At 37.4% G+C, this 20,895-nt stretch overlaps 1 protein-coding gene across 1 annotated transcript in view; it reads left to right on the top strand.

Annotated features, from left to right (window-relative positions):
- The window catches only part of LOC126416260 (acetylcholine receptor subunit alpha-like 2), a 175,101-nt gene that overhangs the window by 126,562 nt on the left and 27,644 nt on the right, over nucleotides 1-20,895 (top strand). The window contains exon 5 of the mRNA XM_050083890.1: nucleotides 11,339-11,562. Coding sequence (XP_049939847.1) covers nucleotides 11,339-11,562 — 224 coding nt within the window. The remainder of the gene's footprint in view (nucleotides 1-11,338; nucleotides 11,563-20,895) is intronic.

The following is a 20,895-nucleotide window of genomic DNA, read 5'->3' as shown; positions in this document are numbered from 1 at the left end:
AAAATTTAAAATTGTGCACATCACAAAATGAAAAGACATACTGTCCTATGACTATAATATCAATGCACTGCAACTGGAATCAGTAAAGTCATACAAATATGTGGGTGCAACACTTTCCAGGGACACAAAATGGAACAGTCACATACCTGAAATCATTAAAATTGAACAAAGCTTCAGGGCCTGATGGAATCCCTATCAGATTCTATACTGAATTTACTGAATTTGCAGCTGAATTAGCCCCTCTTCTAACTGTAATCTACTGTAGATCCCTTGAACAAAAAAGCATGTCCAGTAGTTGGAAGAAAACACAGGTCAAACCCTCTTTACAAGAAGGGTAGTAGAAGTGATCGACAAAACTACCTCCCACTATCCTTGACATCAATTTATTGTAGAATCTTAGCACATATTCTGAGCTCAAACATAATGAGGTATCTCAAACAGAATGACCTCCTCTGTATCAACCAACATGAATTCTGGAAACATCAATCATACAAAACCCAACTTACATTTTTCTCACATGACGTAACGAAAGCTTTGGATCAAGGCAGTTGAGTAGATCAGTAATTATTAATTTCTGAAAAGTGTTCGACTCACTACCACACCTATGTTTATTGTCAAAAGTGTGGCCATAAGGTGTATCAAGTGAAATTTGTGACTGGACTGAGAATTTTTTGGTAGGGAGGATGCAGCAGGTTATCTTGGATGGAGAGTCATTGTTAGATGTAGAAGTAACCATAGGTGTGCCACAGGAATTTTGTTGGGACCCTTGCTGTGCATGCTGTATTTAATGACCTTGGAGACAACACTAATATTAACCTCAGATCTTTTTCAGATGATGGAGTTATCTTTAATCAAATACTGTGAAAGCAGCCATATAAATGTTCAGACAGATCCTGATAAGATTTCAAAGTGGAGCAAAGGTCTACAACTTTCTACAGATGTTCATAAATTTAAACTTGTGCACTTCACAAAATGAAAAAACAAACATAGTGTCTTATGACTGTAATATCAATGAGTCACAGCTGGAATCGGCCAACTCATACAAATACCTGGTGTAACTTTTGGACCCATTCTAAAATATTGCTCAAGTGTATGGGACCAACAGCAGATATTGAACATATGCAGAGAAGGGCAGCATGAATGATCACTAATAGGAAACTGTCACAGAGCTGCTGAAGAAATTGAACTGGCAGACTCTTGAAGACAGGCATAAACTACCCTGAGCCTGCTTACAAAGTTTCAACAACCAGCTTTAATTGATGACTCTAGGAATATACTACAACCCCCTACGTATCATTTGCATAGGGATTGTTAGGATGAGATTAGATTAATTACAGCACACACACAATTATTCTTCCTTCACTCCATATGTGAATGGAACAGGAAGAAACTCTAAAAACTGGTACAGTGGGATATATCATCTGCCATGCAATTCACACTGGTTTGCAGAATGTAGATGTATATATAGCTATAGCTGTAGATGATTCTTTAAAAGCCTCTGGGCACACTTGAATTAAGTGAATCTTGTCTTTGCAGTCTCTCTGGAGGCATTATATATAGGGTTGTAGTATTATTCTAGCTTCCTCACTTAATACTATTTATCAAAATTCAGTAAGTGGATTTTCACTGGATGGTTGGCGTCTTATCATCACGTGTGTGCCTGTTCTGTCTCTACCATGGGTCAGTCAAACCTGTGAGCATTTATCCTGCCATCCTTTGCATACTTTAAATATCCCATGTACGTCCAGTTTGGCATGAATATCACTGATGTGAGCAATATTCTAGGACTGGTCATATGAGTGTTTTGTTAGTAATCTCCTTTACGGACAGACTGCATTTTCCCAGTGTCCTACCTATTGATCTATGTTTTCACCCCGCATTATCCACAACTAAGTATATCTGATCTTTCAATTTCACATCCCTAGAAGTGGTACACGTAGGTATTTGTATGAGTTGACAAGTTCAAATTGTTATTCATTGATCCTGTAGTCACAGTCATTTTTAATATAGCTTGAGGAGATTGCTACTCACCAAGCAGAGGAGGCACAGGATGGCAGACAGACACATTTAATTATTTCACCCTCAGTTTTCCTTTGTTTGACACTAGATTTTTGTGTTTTATGAAGTGCACAATTTTACATTTCTGAAATTTTGAAGCAAATTGCCAGTCTTTGCATCATTTTGAAACCTTATAAAGTTCTCACTGAAAATATGTGCAATTTCTCTGCCAGGTCATTAATATACAAAATGAATAGGAAAGGCCCCAACACACTTCCCTGGGGCACACCTAAGCTACTTCTAAATCTGTCAGAGACTCTCCATTCAAGACAGTATACTGAGTCCTCCCTGCCAAAGAATCCTCAATCTAGTCATATCATTGTACTTTCATTTATAGGTATTGGTACAGTACCAAATAAACTGGGCATCCAGATTTAGGTTTTCCTTGGTTTCCCTACATTGCTCCAGGCAAATGCTGCGATGGTTGCTTTGAAAGAGCACAGCTGATTCCCTTCCCCATCCTTGACACAATCAGAGCTTGTGCACCATCTCTGATGACCTCAATGTCAATGGGACGTTAAACCCAATCTTCCTCCCTATCTTTAATAAAGAAATACTGTATTCTAAGATTCTACAACAGATTAATGTCAGTGATAATGAATGGTTTATGGGCCACTTGTGCTAGCCATCTTATAGTGGGCTGTGATGTGTGGTTTCTCCCAACTGCGGAGCTCAGTTTTTTGTCCTATGGATTTTTAATACGTTATGGTTAAAATAGAGGCTAACTCAGTTGCAAGTTCTATAGAATCTGCCAGGCATTGGAGCTTTATTCAGTTTTAATAATTCTGACTGCTTCTCAATGCCACTGGCACTGATATTCATCTCATTAATGTAGGAATGAAATCATGAACACCTTAAGCGTCTGTTTAATTTATTGTACAGCATGTGACTGGTTTCGGTCAAAGAGCATTATCCAATGCAGATTTTTTTAACAGCAAGAGTTAAATATGTATATTGAAAAAATATGAAGTCAAAAACATAATATTTACAAATGCTATGAAAAGGATACATTGCTACTCATCACATAGAGGAGGCATTGGGTCACAGACAGAGAGAATAAAAAAGAATGTTAGAAATATTTTATCTCTTACACAAAGTCCTTCTTCAGAAGCATTAAACACACATATTCACACAAGCATAACTCACATACACATGGCCACTGTCTTTGCCCACTAAGGTTCAACTTTAGCATCCTTTTTCATTGTGCCTCTCTGTGACTCAATGCCTTATCTGTGTGCTGTAGTGTTTAGTCATGCAGAGGTAAATTCAGGGAGTTTCCATTGCTGGAGATCTATATCATCTGCAAAAATTCTTAAGCTACAATTTATATTGTCTGCCACATCATTAATATACAACACACACAGCAAAACGCCCCAACAGTCTGAAGTTACTTTGGCATCTGTCAGAAATATTGAAATGATATCATGTAACACCTTAAGCTGCCCTATAATTTATTCTTTATTGTGCAATTTGTTTTGGGAAAAGACTATTACCCAATACAGATGTTACTAGTGAGATATACATAAAAAATTGTCTGAAACTGACTCCCCACACATCTCACATCTACCTCTGCATGACTAAACATTATTTATAAATACATTTTATCAAAGAAGTGGAATGCAATCAACAAAAAATATTTGACATCATTCATCTTTGCAGTGGTGTGACTAAGTATGGCAGTATGTACTTTCAGATTTTCCTTTGTAAAGGTACATTTGACATGGTGTTCAACATTTCTATTTTTGGTTTGCTACCCTTAATTTCAGTTCATGTGTCGTTCATGAGTGTCTGGATTAGAACTTTGGTGTCACCTACAGCCTTTTCATAAGGCCAAAATTTCTTTGGGTTTTGTAAGATATCTTGTAACAAGATTTTACTGTGGCAGTTAGTGAAGACTTCATACATGGCCTTGTGTATAGCCAAACTTTTTCATTAAGCATATCTCTATTAACACTCCTATTCTTTGTTTTATATCCTATTGCACGGTAATCACTGTTTCTTTAGGTAGTTTCATTAGAGAGACTGTATACCATGCAGTGTCTCTCTGAGCATGGACTGTTCTAGTAGGTACTTATTTATTAAGTGCTTCCACATCTACGTACATACTCTTAAACTTCTGTGAAGCAGATGGCTTAGGGTACTTTGTGTTGTACTACATGTTACAGTTTCTCACCATCCCAATCATGTAAGCAGTGTGAAAAGAATGACTTTAAAATGTCTCTGTGCACATTGTATTTAGACTAACTGTGTCTTCAGGGTCCTTATGGGGGTGATACGTAAAGGGCTGAAGTATATTTCTGGGGTGAAGTTGATGTTCTTTTAAATTTGAGCCTCAGGTCTCCTCCATGCTCCTGGCCATAACAATATTTTTATAAGTCCTCATTGAAATATGACATTATAGCCTCTTTATCTATTTTACTGAACATGCAAACCTTTCTACTTGTTTTAGGTGCCCTTTGTAATTTGGTCATCAGTATTGCCACAACCACCTCACTGATACCGGTTTCAATGTGGACATCTTCAAAAAGGTCAGGTGTATTTTTTGCCATTAGATCTAACATAGTTCTACCATGAATGGGCTTCCAAAGTCTTTGCTAGGCAGTTTTTAGATGAGGCATCTAGTAATATGTTGCACGATGTCTTTCATAGCTAGTACTTACAAAACTCTAATTATCCCAAATGATTGTTGAATGATTGAAGTCTTCAGTGATGATTTTATGCACTGTCATTGAAAAGGGGTGGGTGTGGGTCTGGTGGTTAGTAGAAAGATCCTGTAATAAATTTATGCACACCCTTGGTACTGAGTTATGCCCAAATAACCTCAGATGCAACTACAGTTTCTATATTGGAGAATTTGAGTTTCTTGTATACTCTGATGAATACACAACCTCCATTTGTCATTAGCATGACTGATTTACAAGGACATTGCAGTTCACAACCCAATGATGGAAGTCTAAGATGTCATATCCCAGACTTGAGATTGGATTCCTTTAGGAAGTGTGTGCACCATGACCACACAACAAGTATTTTAAACAAGGGATCACCAGTATTGGTCATATAAATTTGAAACTGTTTTTATTATTATTACATATTGGTTTCAATCATGGAGTGATCATCTCCAGTGCAAGACCAAGTGCTGTGGACTCACATAATCATTCACAAAATGTAACTTCAAACGTAGGTGTTTATTATGAAGCACATGCCAACTAGCAGGTAAGATTCAAACTGAGCCAGCTGAGCTTCATTCAGCTGGCTCAGTTTGAATCTTACCTGCTAGTTGGCATGTTCTTCACAATAAACACCTATGTTTGGAGTTATATTTTGTGCATGATTATATGAGTCCACAGGACTTAGTCTTGCACTGCAGATGGTCGCTCTGTGGTTGAAACCAATATGCAATAATAAAAAAATGGTTTCAAATTTATACAACCAATGCTGGAGTTTCCCTTGTTTACAATATCCTAGTCTGTCACATAATCTTTGAAGTCTCTGGTTCAGGCCTTCTACATGACTTAAAACTGGGGAATGAGAAGGTGTGGGGGCAATATTAGATCTAGAGACAATGCTACAAATTTATGTTCTTCATTGAAAATCCATTAGCAAAGCTAGCTTCACAATTTTTTCTGCCAGTTGCTGGATGATCAAAGTATAACTTCCTATTGCAGATGACAGACATCATGCATTTTTAAGTGTGTCACATTCTTCAGTTGGTTGCACTCTGCTCACTCACTGGTTGCCACAACAGCCTCTTCCACATGTTGAATAAAGGTGACAGTACTTGAAGTACCTGTGGTATCTATGGTATCGATTTCTCAGTAGCCTGCTGTCACACCCATTTACAGAAAATTTCAATCGCTTGACAGCAGTGAGGGTGGCTGGTTCAAATTGCTCTGAGCACTATGGGACTTAACTTCTGAGGTCATCAGTCGCCTAGAACTTAGAACTAATTAAACCTAACTAACTTAAGGACATCACACACATCCATGCCCGATGCAGGATTCGAACCTGCGACCGTAGCAGTCGCTCGGTTCCAGACTGTAGCACCTAGAACCGCACGGCCACTTCGACCAGCAGTGAGGGTGGTTTCCAGTTGTTCAGGAATAGTGTCTAACTCACCCCATGCCTTGGAACTTTGATTCTAGAATATTCTTTGGGAGAGGAGATATGCTCACTAAAAAAACCAGATGACAGATTCAAAATTAGCAGAAATTTATGACAAAAGCAGGCACTCTGCACTGCCATTGAAAGGGAAATGTTATAGAATGTGAGATAACAGTTGGAATATGCACAGAATACACTATCACACCACAACAGTTGACTTTGTAAAAACAGATTTAGTATCTATTTTGACTGCATTATTTTAGTGGCTGGTTTTGGTTCAACATGAACCATCCTCACATCTGATTATATAAATATGTACATCATGATTGAGGGGAAACAATTTTTCAAACCATATATTGCTGCGGAATTGGTAGAATGTGCATTTGCAACATGCTACCTTCGATTTAGCACAAAATATATTATGCATGACACTAGCAAACTTCCAAAAATTATCAAATAAATATAACTTTATCCATACAGATATACACTAAAATTAGTGGTAATGATTGCTGACCGTGGATACTTCAGCAAAAATTGCATAAAGCACAATCATAGATTATATCTGATAATATAGTATGAAATATGTTTTTTACATTACTCAGAGTTTGAAAATTTCACAAAACAGGCACATGTTTTGATACAAACAGCATGAAAAGTATGTTGAAATCTTTTGTTTAATGTTATGATTTGGATCTTTGAAGAGAATTCATGTGATGAAGGTGCTCTCACTTGTACACAAAGAAAATACTGGAAGTGGGTTTACGTATACAGGGTGTAACAAAAAGGTATGGCCAAACTTTCAGGAAACATTCCTCACACATAGAGGAAGAAAATATGTTCTGTGCACATGGATCTGGAAAAGTTTTATTTTCATGCTAGAACTCATTTTATACTTTTCTTAATAACGATAATAGATATGGGAAACATGCTGAAACAGAACATACCAGCATTACATGAAATGTTTTCTTATATATGCCCCCTGTAGTACATGCATCAACATGCCGTTGCATTGAATCCCTGATGCCCTGATGTATCTTTGGAGAATCACATCATCAGTAACATTTGGGCCAGCATCGTTGGTTACTGTTTGTTTGGGCATCATGTTCCTCCACCCAGGCTCAACAAGGAAACTTACCAAGCTTTATTAGAGAATACTCTACCTGTTCTGCTAGAACATGTGCCTTTATGAGTGTGATAAAACATGTACTTCGTGCACACTGAAGCTCCTCCTCATTTCATTGTTAATGTTCATAGGCTTCTAAATAGCAGCTTTTTTGTGGGAGTTTTTGAAAGCTCTTGTGTGTGAAACCCCAGCACAAGATGTACAGAGTCTTCATGCCTGTCTTACAGAAGGCTGTGAAACAATACACAATTATCCGTGGGTACATCAATGCTTCAGGGATTCAACGAGGTGGCAGGTTGATGCATCTATCCTTGCTAACAGAGGGCATTTTGAACATTTAATGCCTGAAAGTGTTTTATACTATAATGTAATACATATATGTTCTGCTTCTGTGTGTTTCCCATGATTAATGTGATTATGAAGAGAAGTAGGAACATGGAAGTAAAGCTTTTCTGGAACCATGTCCGTATAACATATTTCCTTCTTCTACATGTGAGGAATGTTTTCAGGAAGTCTGGTCATACCTTCTTGTTACATTCCGCATTTAAAAAAAAAAAAAAAAAAAAAAAAAAAAAAAAAAAAAAACCACGTGAAATGCACTAATTTTTCATGTAGCTGATTTTGTGACACCTCACACATTAGTGAACTCTTTCACTTTCTCATTTTCTAATATAATTTCTTCAGCATCACCTGAGTTGATTCAACTACATTCAGCCACTGGTCTCCTTGATGCAAGCACCTCTGACAGTCTTGAGGCGGAAACCAGGCTCCTACATCTGCAGTTTCAAGATGATCAACTGCTACTGAACTATGCAACTATTATCCACCAGTGGCTTAGCCATCTAAATTATCTGATACTTTTTTCATCCCAGGATGACAGGTCCCCCTGAAAACTGCCCTAGAGCAAGCTTACAAATTTAAATATGTTAGGAAGTTGTTCATAGGGTCCTCCATTCACTGGGTGGCACCACATGCTCTACTCAGAGGCGTACCCAGACCACAAGTCTGGTAAGATATATTCCAAGGACCTCTGGGAATAGTGAGGTGCTGAAATCATTTATACTGCTGGCTCTAAAGATACAGTAGTCTTCATGGCAGAACTAGTGGTTGTTGTTACAGTCCTCTGTCTCATCAAGAAGGAAACTTACAATGGTTTTTTTGTATACGGTGAGCAATAGGGAGGCTATTGACCAATGCCACTATCATTAAAAAGTAATGTCCACCATCCGTGGCCTTCTTTAAGATCTGCATGTTCAGTCATTTTCCTTTGGATCCCAAGTTATCTGGAAATCCCAGGGAAATAGGTAGCAGACAGTGCCAAGGAAGTGACCAAACAATCGAAACTGGTAATGGGTATAGAAGGCACGGAACTGTGAACATATATATCAGTCTTTCAATCTATCCCACATGGAGCAGGGAATGGGCTACTGCTCCCTCCAGCAAATTGGGCACCACAGTAGTGTGTAGTGTTCCTCCTTCTTGTTGTTCTTGAAGAAGTTTCCTGCTTTATAGTTGTATCATATTGGGCATATCCATCAGACTGGCCACAAGTTTTGCACAAATCTTCCACATCACCAAGTCACCTGATACAATCTCATGAACAGCTGTTGTCAACAAGTCCAATATTTCTGACATCAAGTGAATCATTTGATGGTCTGAATTCAGTAACTGGTGCACATGAGTAACATGGTCATCTGTTCACGATGTTGATGGCATCCCGCGCGTAGCTCCTTGGTGGCCTCCTCCCGACCTTCTCTAAACAAATTGTGCCACCTGTCTGACTGTGATCTGGAAAGGCAATCACCCCCAAAGGATTTCTTAAGCGTCCCAAAAGTTTATAGTGGCTTCTTGTTGAGCTTCACGCAAAACTCTAAAGATTTCTTCATTGTAAGTTTGACACACCCACTATGTAGAGGTTCAGAGAAGCTATCCTCACCCTCCAAGAGCATGGAGGAAATTGAGCAACCTACTGCTGAAAAGCTGAGATCGCCCACTCTCCCTGACCCGTCCAACCACTCTGTGACAAATATCATAGACGTGCCATAAAACATTGTGACACATTTACCTTCCAGACACAACCTGTATTCGATCATCTTTACCAGCCACTGGCAGACTAGCTCCCCAGATTCAACAGTGGCGGACCATGGCAGACCTTGCACCATTCATACTTCTGTTGCAAAGGAGTGAGCACTGCAATGAGTGGAAATAGACCACAGAATTAATGTATTTAGAATTTCATCTTCTATTGGGGTTAGTCATCCTGTAGGATGCGGGGTCCTGCATGACCAGTTGATGTATTGATATCATATATAGCATATCCAAGCGCCTCGACACACTATTGGCCTGCCAGAATGTCTTTCTTCCAATGACTGTTGCAAATATGTGGTAAAAATCCACTTTCCACAACCCAGATACTATTCACAGATGAGGCTGATTTCACATGAAATGGAATCTTTAATTTTTGTAACCAACAGTTGTGTGCTAATGCAAACCCACACACAGTTGAAGAAGAAGGCATTAACACTGATTTTCAATCATTGTATGGGCAGGACCTCACATACTATCAAACACGTTGACTGGTTGTTGCCAGTTCCTATCAAATGACTTGCCTATTCTACTAGAGGCTGTACCATTCCAACGACAGCTGGAGATGTGGTTCATGGATGATGGAGCACCAGCGCATTTTCTCCTAAATGTTCAAGAACACCACTCACAGTCATTTAATGGCCAATGGAGTGGTCAAGGAGATCCATTTCATTGGCCAGATTGTTTGCCTAATCTTAACCCCTTGGATTTTTGGTTGTAGGGACACTTGAAATCTTAACCGTATGCAAGCACCATTAATGATGTACAAATGCTACAAGAACATGTCATCAATCCCTACCAGAGCATCTGTAACCAACCTGAAGTTTTTCAGAGAGTGTGTGATTCTCTAAGATGTTGGACAGAAGCATGCCTAACTATGAATGGTCACCATATTCAGCACATCTTTTAGTGATGGCTTACAAGTGCAGGTCATATGCAGTAGTAAGCAGATTACATTAGAAGCTCTGCTGTTTCACAGTATCAGAATAATGTGTTCTCCTTTTGTTTACTGTATTCTGTAGATCATTTGAATAGCATAGAGCTTACATTAGAAAAAGATGTGTTTCACACTAGCGAAGATGAACAACATTGTTGTTAAGGCATGTGCTTTAGAGCCTATGTGTATTGGATATTTTTTTCATGTTCTGGTCCATACTACCATTACTCAAAATATGCAATACTTCTTTTTAACACCTTGCACACACACACAAATATGTAAATATGTGTCAAAGTTCAACAGTGGCATGATAATGATCTATCAAGGTATAGTTTATTCTTCTGTGTTATTGCTGCTTGCATTGTTTGTGCTCCCATGTCTATCATGCTAATACGAAATCAATGGGTTCTGGAGGGCCATACTCAATGTCATGCAGGATCTCAGTGGTGCCATTTGATTATTGGCCAAGAAGACAGACATATTGTTCACTCAATGGTGCAGAATCATACAGTCATGTCATACACTTTGATTCAGGAATGCAGCAGTACTTTGTTTGGAGCAAGAGAAATATCCACACAGACAATGAAACAATAGCTAGAGCACCACAGACTGTCAGCATGGTGATCACTTTTGTGGCTTTCCTTGAAGTGACAACAGTAAGGCATGCACTGACAGTCATGTGTCAAAATTCAGTAATGTAGAGAAACTTGATACTTTGGTAGTTTACAGTGGATGTGAGTGAGAGAGAGGAAAAAATGAAAGAAAATAGATAAATAAATAAATAATCCTCATTGGTGGCTTCTATAATTGAAAACAAAACAAGAATTTGTAAAATATCAGATGGATTGTGATGATTGGCATGACAATATAAAATGCTTAGTACTTTCTTCTTAATATTTTTATCTTTTTCACTTTATTTTCTGTACTGTATGTGTTTAATTACACTAGTAACAAATGAGTTGTGTATAAATTGTACATATTTGGTACACAATTAATTTTAACCTTATTTTAACTCATTTTAATTTTCCCAACAGTGCGTCAGGATCAAGTATCGATCATTACGGGAATTCTCATTGTGTTGTGTTTCCAACTGGAGAAGTCATCTGGGTACCCCCTGCACAGTTTCTTGTCTTCTGTGATCTTGACCTTCGTCTGTGGCCATATGATACACAGACCTGTCATTTAACACTTGGCTCTTGGACTTATGATGGAGATCAAGTGGATCTGCAACTTGGTGTACCATTTGATGGTTTTGAGGTAAAATATATCATTTTAATATGCTGCTTTATACTTGGAGTTTGATTTAACTTTTGAGGAATGATAACATAATATTGAAATACGGGTACAGTACAGAATGAAGACAAAACTATACAGAAATTTCATGTTATCACAGTTATGCAACGGCTTTCATACAAGAATAAGTCAAAAAGTATCTACGTAACATTTTTACTAATTTATAACAGTACACAATTTACAGTGACATCATTTTTCAACAGTCATCCTGCTTTTCAGTACAATTCATCTGTTGTTACACAAGCACCTTTTATGTTGAGCAGGAAGTCACATATGTACCACATTCATCACCTTTGATAGACTTGTATGCATAATGCCCCAGCATTTCAAAATATGTTCTGAAGAGTTTTAACACTTTGGACAACAATATGTGGATGTGTGTTGTCATGCAAAAAATAAATGCTATTTGACAGTAGATATTGACATTTGTTTCAGATTTCAGGCATCAACACATTGCAAAGGATATCAATGAAACATTGGCTGTTTACTCTTCACCCCAAAGCTATTAGCATCACTATACTTGCAGATGGTTGGCTCTTGAATTCCTTTTTGGCTGGAGATCTGGGTGGTTTCATTCCATGCTCTGGAATTTGCTTTATGATTCAAAGTGTTGAGTCCACATTTCATCTACAGTGATGATTCATTTCAAACACATTTCACCTTCATTATCTGCCGATAGATTACCATGTAATGCTATTTGCATGTATCACTGGTTGTTTTGCACAGACTTTATGAAAGGTGAACTTTTTATGGGCAATGTCATTGCAGAATCTTGATAATGTGTATTTGGTTTGCCACTTCATCAACAGTCATGTGTCGGTTATTCCAAATCAGGTCACACACTCAATGCTGTGATCAGTTGTGGATGTGATTCAACACACCACCCTTTCCTCTCCCTTCACACCTCTTTGGCTGCTTTTGAATTGTTCAGTTTACTGATAAACACTTCACCATGGTAAAGCATTGCCCCATATTGTGCTGAAGTTCTTTACATATTTCAACTTCTGGTAGATCTTTAGACCACAAAAAACTTGATTGCAGAATGCTATTCTTCATTGAGGCAAATGGAGAGCGACACAGCCATGCTTACTTCGCAAGAGCACATAACAAACTGATGTGACATTGCTAAAATCTGTCACAAAGGAAGAGAGCAGTTTTATGGGAATTTGTTCCTTATTGAACACAACATGCAGATACAATAGTATTACTAGGTGAGCAGGGTAAAAGGGAACAGTAAATCAAGGAAACATGTCTTGAAAGAACATTCAGATTTGAACATTTCCTTTACTGGAACATTAATAAGGCATAATCAATAGCACAAAGCAAACAATACCAAAATCCACCAACAAATCATGACCACATGCGAGTATGGTTCAGTACCAGTGCCTGAAACATTCAGTGTGAACTTGGCCATGCTACAAGGTAGTTGTAAGCTCAGCTGAAGACTGAGCATACATGAAAATCCCTTTCTCACTGGCAAAAGTGCTACTCAATGTCATGCAGGACTATGAGCAGCTATTGGTGACAGGGCATTGTCCTATCGAACAGTTGCATGTTGTGTGGAGGCTTTCAGACATCGACGTACAGCAATGACAGACTCGCCATGAAGTGAGCGGCCCACTTCAGTCCTTACTGACAGGTCTGTGGCTGTTATTGAACAATGTTTAACAGAGGACCAATGTTGGACTGTGCAGGGATTAACATCATGGGTGGGTATGTCACTCAGAGCACTGTCCCACATTTTATGCCAGGACTTGGTGCACAACAGGTGTCCAAAATGGGTACTACACCAATGAACAGAAGTGCAGAAGTGGACATGATATGAGTCTAGTTGTATCAATCTGGACTGAACTGAGCTGGAAGGCAATTGCACTTGATGAAACCTGGGCATGAGTATATGAATTAGAATTGAAGACCCAATCAGCAAAATGGTGTTATCCAGCTTCATCATGTTGACACTAGGTGTGACGGAATCCATCATCCACCAAGGTTTGTTCATCCTGGACTATGCCAGCCATGGTATTCTGGAGTGTCACTCTGTTAGGGACAACCACACCATCAATGCCCAATACTACTGCAACTTCTCCTGTGCCGTCAGTGACATACACTGCGCTATTCCTTATGGTATTTCGGCAACATGTGGTACACATTGATGGCAATACCAATGGCATTGAATGCCTTTCGCATCATTGGTGATGCTGCGTGGATGGACTTGGTGACTATTTTGAAGGATAGTAGTTGATTTTGATTCATTTTTGTTCCATTTGTATTTATGCACAATAAATTTGCACAGAGTTTCAAGGCATGTATTTCATTTCACCCTTTTGCTGTGTACTGGAACCCTGTTTTACATGTACTGGAACCCTGTTTTACGTTGTAATTCAGATGCACATTGCCTTTCTGGTTCAATGCTCATCATGTGATTCCCATGTTGCTGCATTATCACAAGTCAGTAAGTTGCCGTAACTTATGAAATGATCCTTGATTGTACCATCAAACTAGAAATAACTTGACATCAGTATTTGCCAAGAAAAGAACAGCACAACAGCTGTCAGACTTTTGCACAATCAGTTCCAAGAATTCAATGAGTCTACCATGAAGAGGGAGACTACATTGACACTGATCACAATACCTGTATCCTGGAGCTGCAATTGCCTGAGATGGTGTACAAATTAATCGGTGTTGCATATTGACTGAGAATGTGTTTCGGATAGTCTGCCAGCTGGTATGTAGGTGTGCGAATATGACCAACATACAAGGGTACTACGGAAATGAGAAAGCATTTAAATAATTTAGTTCATACAAATGTACTTGTTGTGAATATCCCACATTATGATGATTTAAAACTGTGGTCACTTGTGAACAGCAAAATTAATGCTGCAAACAAGTTTATCACTGAAGGAAGAACTCACTTTAACAATGCTTATCTTGTAGGCGTAAGCAGGTTGGAACTAAGGTTCTAAACAGTCCATGGACTTCATTTAAATGCCCAGAAAGGAATTACTAGCCAAACAATATGTACTTTCATTTTGAGAAAGAGAGAACAAAAAAGGGTAAGTGGCAAATGAACAGAGATTATGAAGTGTTTTAGATAAGTTACAAACAATATTGTCATCGACCAAATGCAAATTACCTACTGGTTTAAACCAAATAGGCCAGAAGCAAACAAGCAAGTTGTCAATTAAACTCAAATTATGAAATGGTTTAAACTGAAGAGTATAGAGGTGAGTGAGGCAAAACTTATAGAAGCACCAGAAGTTAATGAACCTATTGATAGCTACCAGCAAGCAGAAGCCGCATATATGAAAGACACTGACAACTTTGTAGAGTTAGTGCTGTATTAGAAATGCTGTTAGATAAAGAATTAGAAATCATTGCAACTAAAGTTCCTAAATGCACAGACATTGTCGCATTATGGTGTAATGTTCAGCACTCACGAATAAAATTACCATGTTGGAAGCACTACACCAGTATACACTAAATGTAGACATAATTTGCATTACTAATTGGCGACAAAAGACAAAGTAAAATTAACGCGAATCTCAGGATATGCATTAGCAAGTCATTTTAGCCGAGAGTCCTCCAAACATGATGGCTCTGATATCTTTCTGAAAGAGCAGATATATTTTTGTGATATCAATAAAAGTTACATTGATCCAACTAAAAAGACTTTGAACTTCCATTACTAAGCTGCCAGAACCTAATTTCATCATTATTAACATATATAGAGCACCTAGTGGAAATCTGCCAGACTTCATGATCAACCTAGAGGTTCGATGAACAGGATCAGTGCATTAAATATGAAGACAATATTTGTGGTGATTTCAACATTGATTTTTCAAATGACAGCAGTACCAGAGATGCTTTGATACATATGACCAACACATTCAATATGATCTCCATAGTGCACTGCCCAATGAGATTAACAGAATATGCAAACTCCATCATTGACCAAATATTCATCTCAGACACTTGTGACAAATTCAGAAGTAGCCTACTGAGCATGGGTTATAGTGAACATGAGGCACAACTGCTATGTTTAGAAATACCCAAGAGGTAGTAGCTGTTGCAAAAAAGTAACTAAAAAAAGAAATTTTCTGGAGATAATATTAGAATTTTTAATTTCTTACTGGGTAAGGAAGATTGGAAAAGCATCTGCTTTCAGAACAATGTGATTGCATGTACATGAGTTATTCTTTTTTACTATTTTAATGCAGCTGCATTTCCGAAAGAAGTAAAACTGGTAAACTGTAACAACAATAAGCAATGGGTAATTAAAGGCATAAAAATTGCCAGTGAGAGAAACAGATTTCTGCAGTATTGTTGTAAGAAGTGTAGATTTACACCAGAATTTGCAGATTATTCTAAAGCCTACAAAAGAATCTTTGATCGATTAGTCAGAGAGACAAAAATTATGTAAATGACAATTTGATGAGAAACTCATCTTACAGTATGACATCCAAGTGGAGAGCTGTAAAGAAAGAAACTTGAAGCCCAGTACAAAAGAAAGGAAGTGTCATTAACACTAGAAGGCTCAAAAGTCATAGACCCAAAATCAGTCAAGACAAAATTCAATGAATACTTCACTTAATTTCACTAGCCGAAGACCTCATTCAAGTGAACTATAAAGAACCAATCCCAAGTTCCTTCAGCAAATTGGTGATCTTGGATGCCTCTATGTATGTTTGTGAAACAAATCCTGATGAATTTATAAGTAAAATTAAATCATTAAGCAATAAAATGTCAAGTGGCCTGTTTCATTTTAAAAGCATGTGTTCACCATTGGTGAAAATTTTCAAGCTCTCTCTAGAAATTGATGTCTTTCCAGATATTCTCAAAATAGCAAAAGTTTCACTGCTGCTAAAAATGATTCTTCTGATAAAAAATAGAACTACTGACATGAGTCACAGTTGGGTTCCTTCTCAAAAATTCTATAAAAACTCTTTTATGACAGGCTTTTAAATTTTATAAATAAACATTCTCTTCTTGCTGTACACAACATGATTTTAGAAAGTCTAAATCCACACAGACAGTGATTTTTGAATTCTTAGACAATGCTTTAAATTCCCTTGGTCAACATAAATTCAATGCAGGTTTTTTTCTAGATGTATCAAAATCCTTCAATGTCTTGGACCATAATATTCTGCTCGAAAAATTAGAAAGACAAGGGGTAAGAGGTGTAGCATATAGCTGGTTGTTTCTTACTTAAAAACCCACAGGCAGAAGGTATCACTTCAGCATGAATTCAACACTAAGAATAAAATGAGAAACAACAGCTTTCTTTCCAGCAATTTACCAATAAAATATGGCGTACCGCAGAGCTCAATATTAGGTCCACTACTTGTCTTGATTCATGTGGATGACTTTATTGAATATATGAGTCCCCAAACCTTTATGCTATTTGCTGATGACACCAGCATATTGCTTACTGAATCCAGCCCAGAGACCTTGCATTCAACAGTAGAAAGTCCTATGAAAAGACTTTCTTAGTGGTTCAACGAAAACAAACTCACTGAAAATCTGAAGAAAATTCTGTGTGTCAACTTTCATTTATTTCCTCTCTCTAATCAAACATCTATTCAAGTACGTCACCTAGAAAATGTAATGTCACAACATTTTGGATTTGTTAGTTCAGCAAGACTTCAAGTGCCACACACATATAAATAAATTGTTTAGGAAACTCTCATCCATGTGCTATGGTCTAAGAATATTAAAGTCTACAACAAGCAAAACAACAGTACTGTAGCCATATTATGCGCAGTTCTGCTCACTGTTTTGGTATGGGGTCATTTTCTGGGGACAATCACAGTGTAAAGGTTTTTAGAATGCAAAAAAGAGCTCTAAGGATAATCTGTGGCCTTAAAAGGATGGAGACTTGTATCTCTTTTTACTGAACTTGTGTTCTGAAGGTTCCAAGCTTATTCATTTATAAAACTAGCTTGTTCACTAGAGACTACTTGTTGAATACAGGCAAACTACTACAGAACAAAAATTTGCACAACTATAGTACCAGAGGAAAATTAAATATACATCAAAAACAACACAGAATCACAGCCTTTCAGAGGAACATAATTAATACTGGTGTAATACTATACAATAAGATGCCACAGGAAATAAAAATTGCTATGTATCTCATATTTAAAATTAAACTAAAGACATTTCTAATAAAGCACTGTTTCTATTCTGTAAAAGAATTTCTGAATATATAACAAAAAAGTTACTTAAAAATTAAATTGTAAGAAACTAATATTAATTTGCCTACTATTTGCTATGTATTATTGCAACTTTTTTTTATCTGTCCAATATCAGTTGTACAATTTGTGCGGAATGCTAAAACTGCACCAGTAAAAAAATAGTCAATCACTCAACTATGAGTCTGAGAGGAATGCCTTCCTTGTTTACCTTAAGAAGGTCATAGAGTTGTGAAAGCTCAGCTACTCAAGTTATCAAGTTATAAGAGCCTTATTGATGTTACAGGCAAGCCTGACTCTTTGAGAGGAGTAATCATCTTCCTCTCAATATTATTCATAGGATCTACATCTATCTGTCTGTAGGCAGTGTCATTCAAAAGATGAAAAGTCTTCTTTGCAATGTTAAGGATGATCTAGATAATCTAAAGATCAGTGTGTACCAAATTCCATGTGAAAGTGGCATGTTTAACATGGGGCACACTATGAAAATAGTTGAGGAGAGATGGAAAGAACATCAGCAATGCACCCAACTAAAAACAACTGCGCTAATAAGCTGTCATTGAACACTGTTACAAATATAATGCTGAAATGGAATACAAGGAGGCAAGTATTGTGTTCAAATATCAAACATTAAGTTTCTGGAATAGCATAATTAAGGAATCTATCAAAATAAGGATGTCAGAAAATCTAATAAACGGGGATGGGGGATTCAATTTAAACAGCGCTTGGGGTTCAGCTATTAATTTATTATGATCTCACTGGCCACCACATCAACCAGAGCTGTAAAATGCTAAGAGAATGCATTTTTGAGGAATCCCAGTATGAGCTCTGAAAAACAAAAGGGCATAGTGGGTGTTGAAAGTCAAACTCACTGTCAGCTGAACAGTGGCGTGGGACCAGAAATAGTTCACAGTCGAGTTGGAGTCAAAGCTGTAAGTACATTTGACAGTGCAACTCGCAGCACCTGAAGAAGGGGACTGGTTGGTTGTCAAAATATTGTGCAAAAAATGGAAACGATTAAGGTATTTGAATGTTTTACCACAACTGTGGATCAGGAAATACTCAAACTTGCAATACTGAATGTTCCCATGTTACCAACAGGAAGCATTGGAAGTTTCATAAAGTAGCTATAAACAGTTTTAATAGGAAACTTCTTGGCAGATTAAAACTATGTGCCGGACCGAGACTCGAACTTGGGACCTTTGCCTGTTTTAATAGGGTTATGCAGACTTAACTGGAGAATCATTGATTGTGGAGACTTCAATATTGTTTTTCTTTCAGGTAGTATTGATTGAGGTCCAGATTTAGGTTATTATCAATAGTAAAATTCCCTACAAGGACTGAAGGATAAAGTGCAACAAACATTGCAACTTGTTTTTAGACTCAGCAATCTGCAGTAATGTAGCTGTAAAACCAGTAGTTAATGGTGAACGTGTGTATGATTGCCAAATGTTAACAAGGAAATATGCTGATCAGTTAGTTTTATATCATAGAAAACAAGTACTGTATTGCAGAATCAGAAAAATGAGTTGCTCAAGTCGTTTAATGGAAGGAATGCTGGGGAGAAATTACAAAACAGACAATGTAGATGGAAAATTTAGCTCTTTCTTAATCAATATTCCAGGAGACCTCAAGTTTTGTTTCTCCCCAAAACAAATAATGGTGTAATCGAACAGAAGCAAAGATAAGGGATGGACTGTTACTGAGATTAAAGTATCTTGTGCTAGAGAGAGAGGGCTCACCTAATTCAGAGGACAAAGTGGAATCAAAACTTGAAACTCTGCTACAACAAATATTTTATACTCCTCCAGTTTGTTATTTAAAAAAGTGGGACTCATACACTATACTCAGAATATGAAACTCTCCAAGAATAACATAAAAAATTTGGAACATTATTAAAAAAAAAAAAAAAGAGCCAAACAAAAATGAGCCTCCAGAAAATACTTCTGGCAGAAATAGCGCCACCTTCAAATCACCGAGCATCACATTCAGTGATAAGTTCCACACACTGGAAGAGAAAATTGCATCCACTAATAAACAACCAAATACAGGTGCATTAGAGTTACTTGCGCAGACACACTGTGCATGACAAATAAACATTAGTTTTCAAAATACAGCCTTCAAGGACACTTACAAAATTCACCATGTCACTAAAATGTTGTAATCCTTGTGGGTGGCTACAATGGTGTTTCTACCAGAATATCACAACCTTGTACCATCTAGATAATATGACACTTAAGATTTCTTTGAAACCAGTTGATGACTTTGAGCATATTTCCTGAAAGATTTAAATGTACTGAGTAGCACACTTTTCTAATTTGTAGATATGCAAACCACCTCTAATTACATACTATTTCACTCCTACCACTCTTTTGAAAAGTGTCTGAGAAAATGGTGTGTGATAAAATACTGAGTTATTTAACTGAGCAGAACTTGTTAACTTGCTCTCTGTATGGCCCTCATAAAGGATTCTTCATGGAGAAAGCATTATAAGACCACACAAATGAAGTTTTGATGGTGCTAAACAAGAAAAGAATATCTTATTTGGTAATCTTCTAGCATGGATGGTGTCCTATTTCTGTAACAGAAAGCAGAGGGGTCTCACTGACAGACTGCTGCAGAAGCATGAAACTAATCTCAGGCCAACGGAACATAACAAGTATGGTGTCAGAATGTTGGTACTGGGCCCATTCTTTTTCTTACTTACATTATCTACATAATCTTCCAGTGACTTTAAAGGTCAGTTTAAAAACTGTAGTGTTTACTGATGACAAAAGCAAACTCATCAAAAGTTCAAACTCAATGTTAGGAGGCATAGCTGAGATGAAACAAACCTACAAGTGGTTCACAGTTAACAATTTAAATCTTAATCTCACAAAGACATATCACGTGATTTCAAACAAGCAAAAATGACCTGTTGTCTTTGGACAATATCAAACAATGCTAAATGCAGCGTGGAATAATGACAGTATTATGAAAAGGATAGGTTACTACTCACTATATAGCGGGGATGCTGTTTTCTTCAGAAGCAGACATTAATGACCTTACACTAAAAGAAAAATCCTGTGTAAAATTCCTTGTGGTTCGTTTGGATAAAAAGTTCAAAT

Source organism: Schistocerca serialis, chromosome 8, assembly GCF_023864345.2.
Source record: "Schistocerca serialis cubense isolate TAMUIC-IGC-003099 chromosome 8, iqSchSeri2.2, whole genome shotgun sequence".
Classification (NCBI taxonomy): Eukaryota; Metazoa; Arthropoda; class Insecta; order Orthoptera; family Acrididae; genus Schistocerca; species Schistocerca serialis.
The sequence above is the reverse complement of the archived record's forward strand: the minus strand, read 5'-3'. Positions and strand labels throughout refer to the sequence as shown.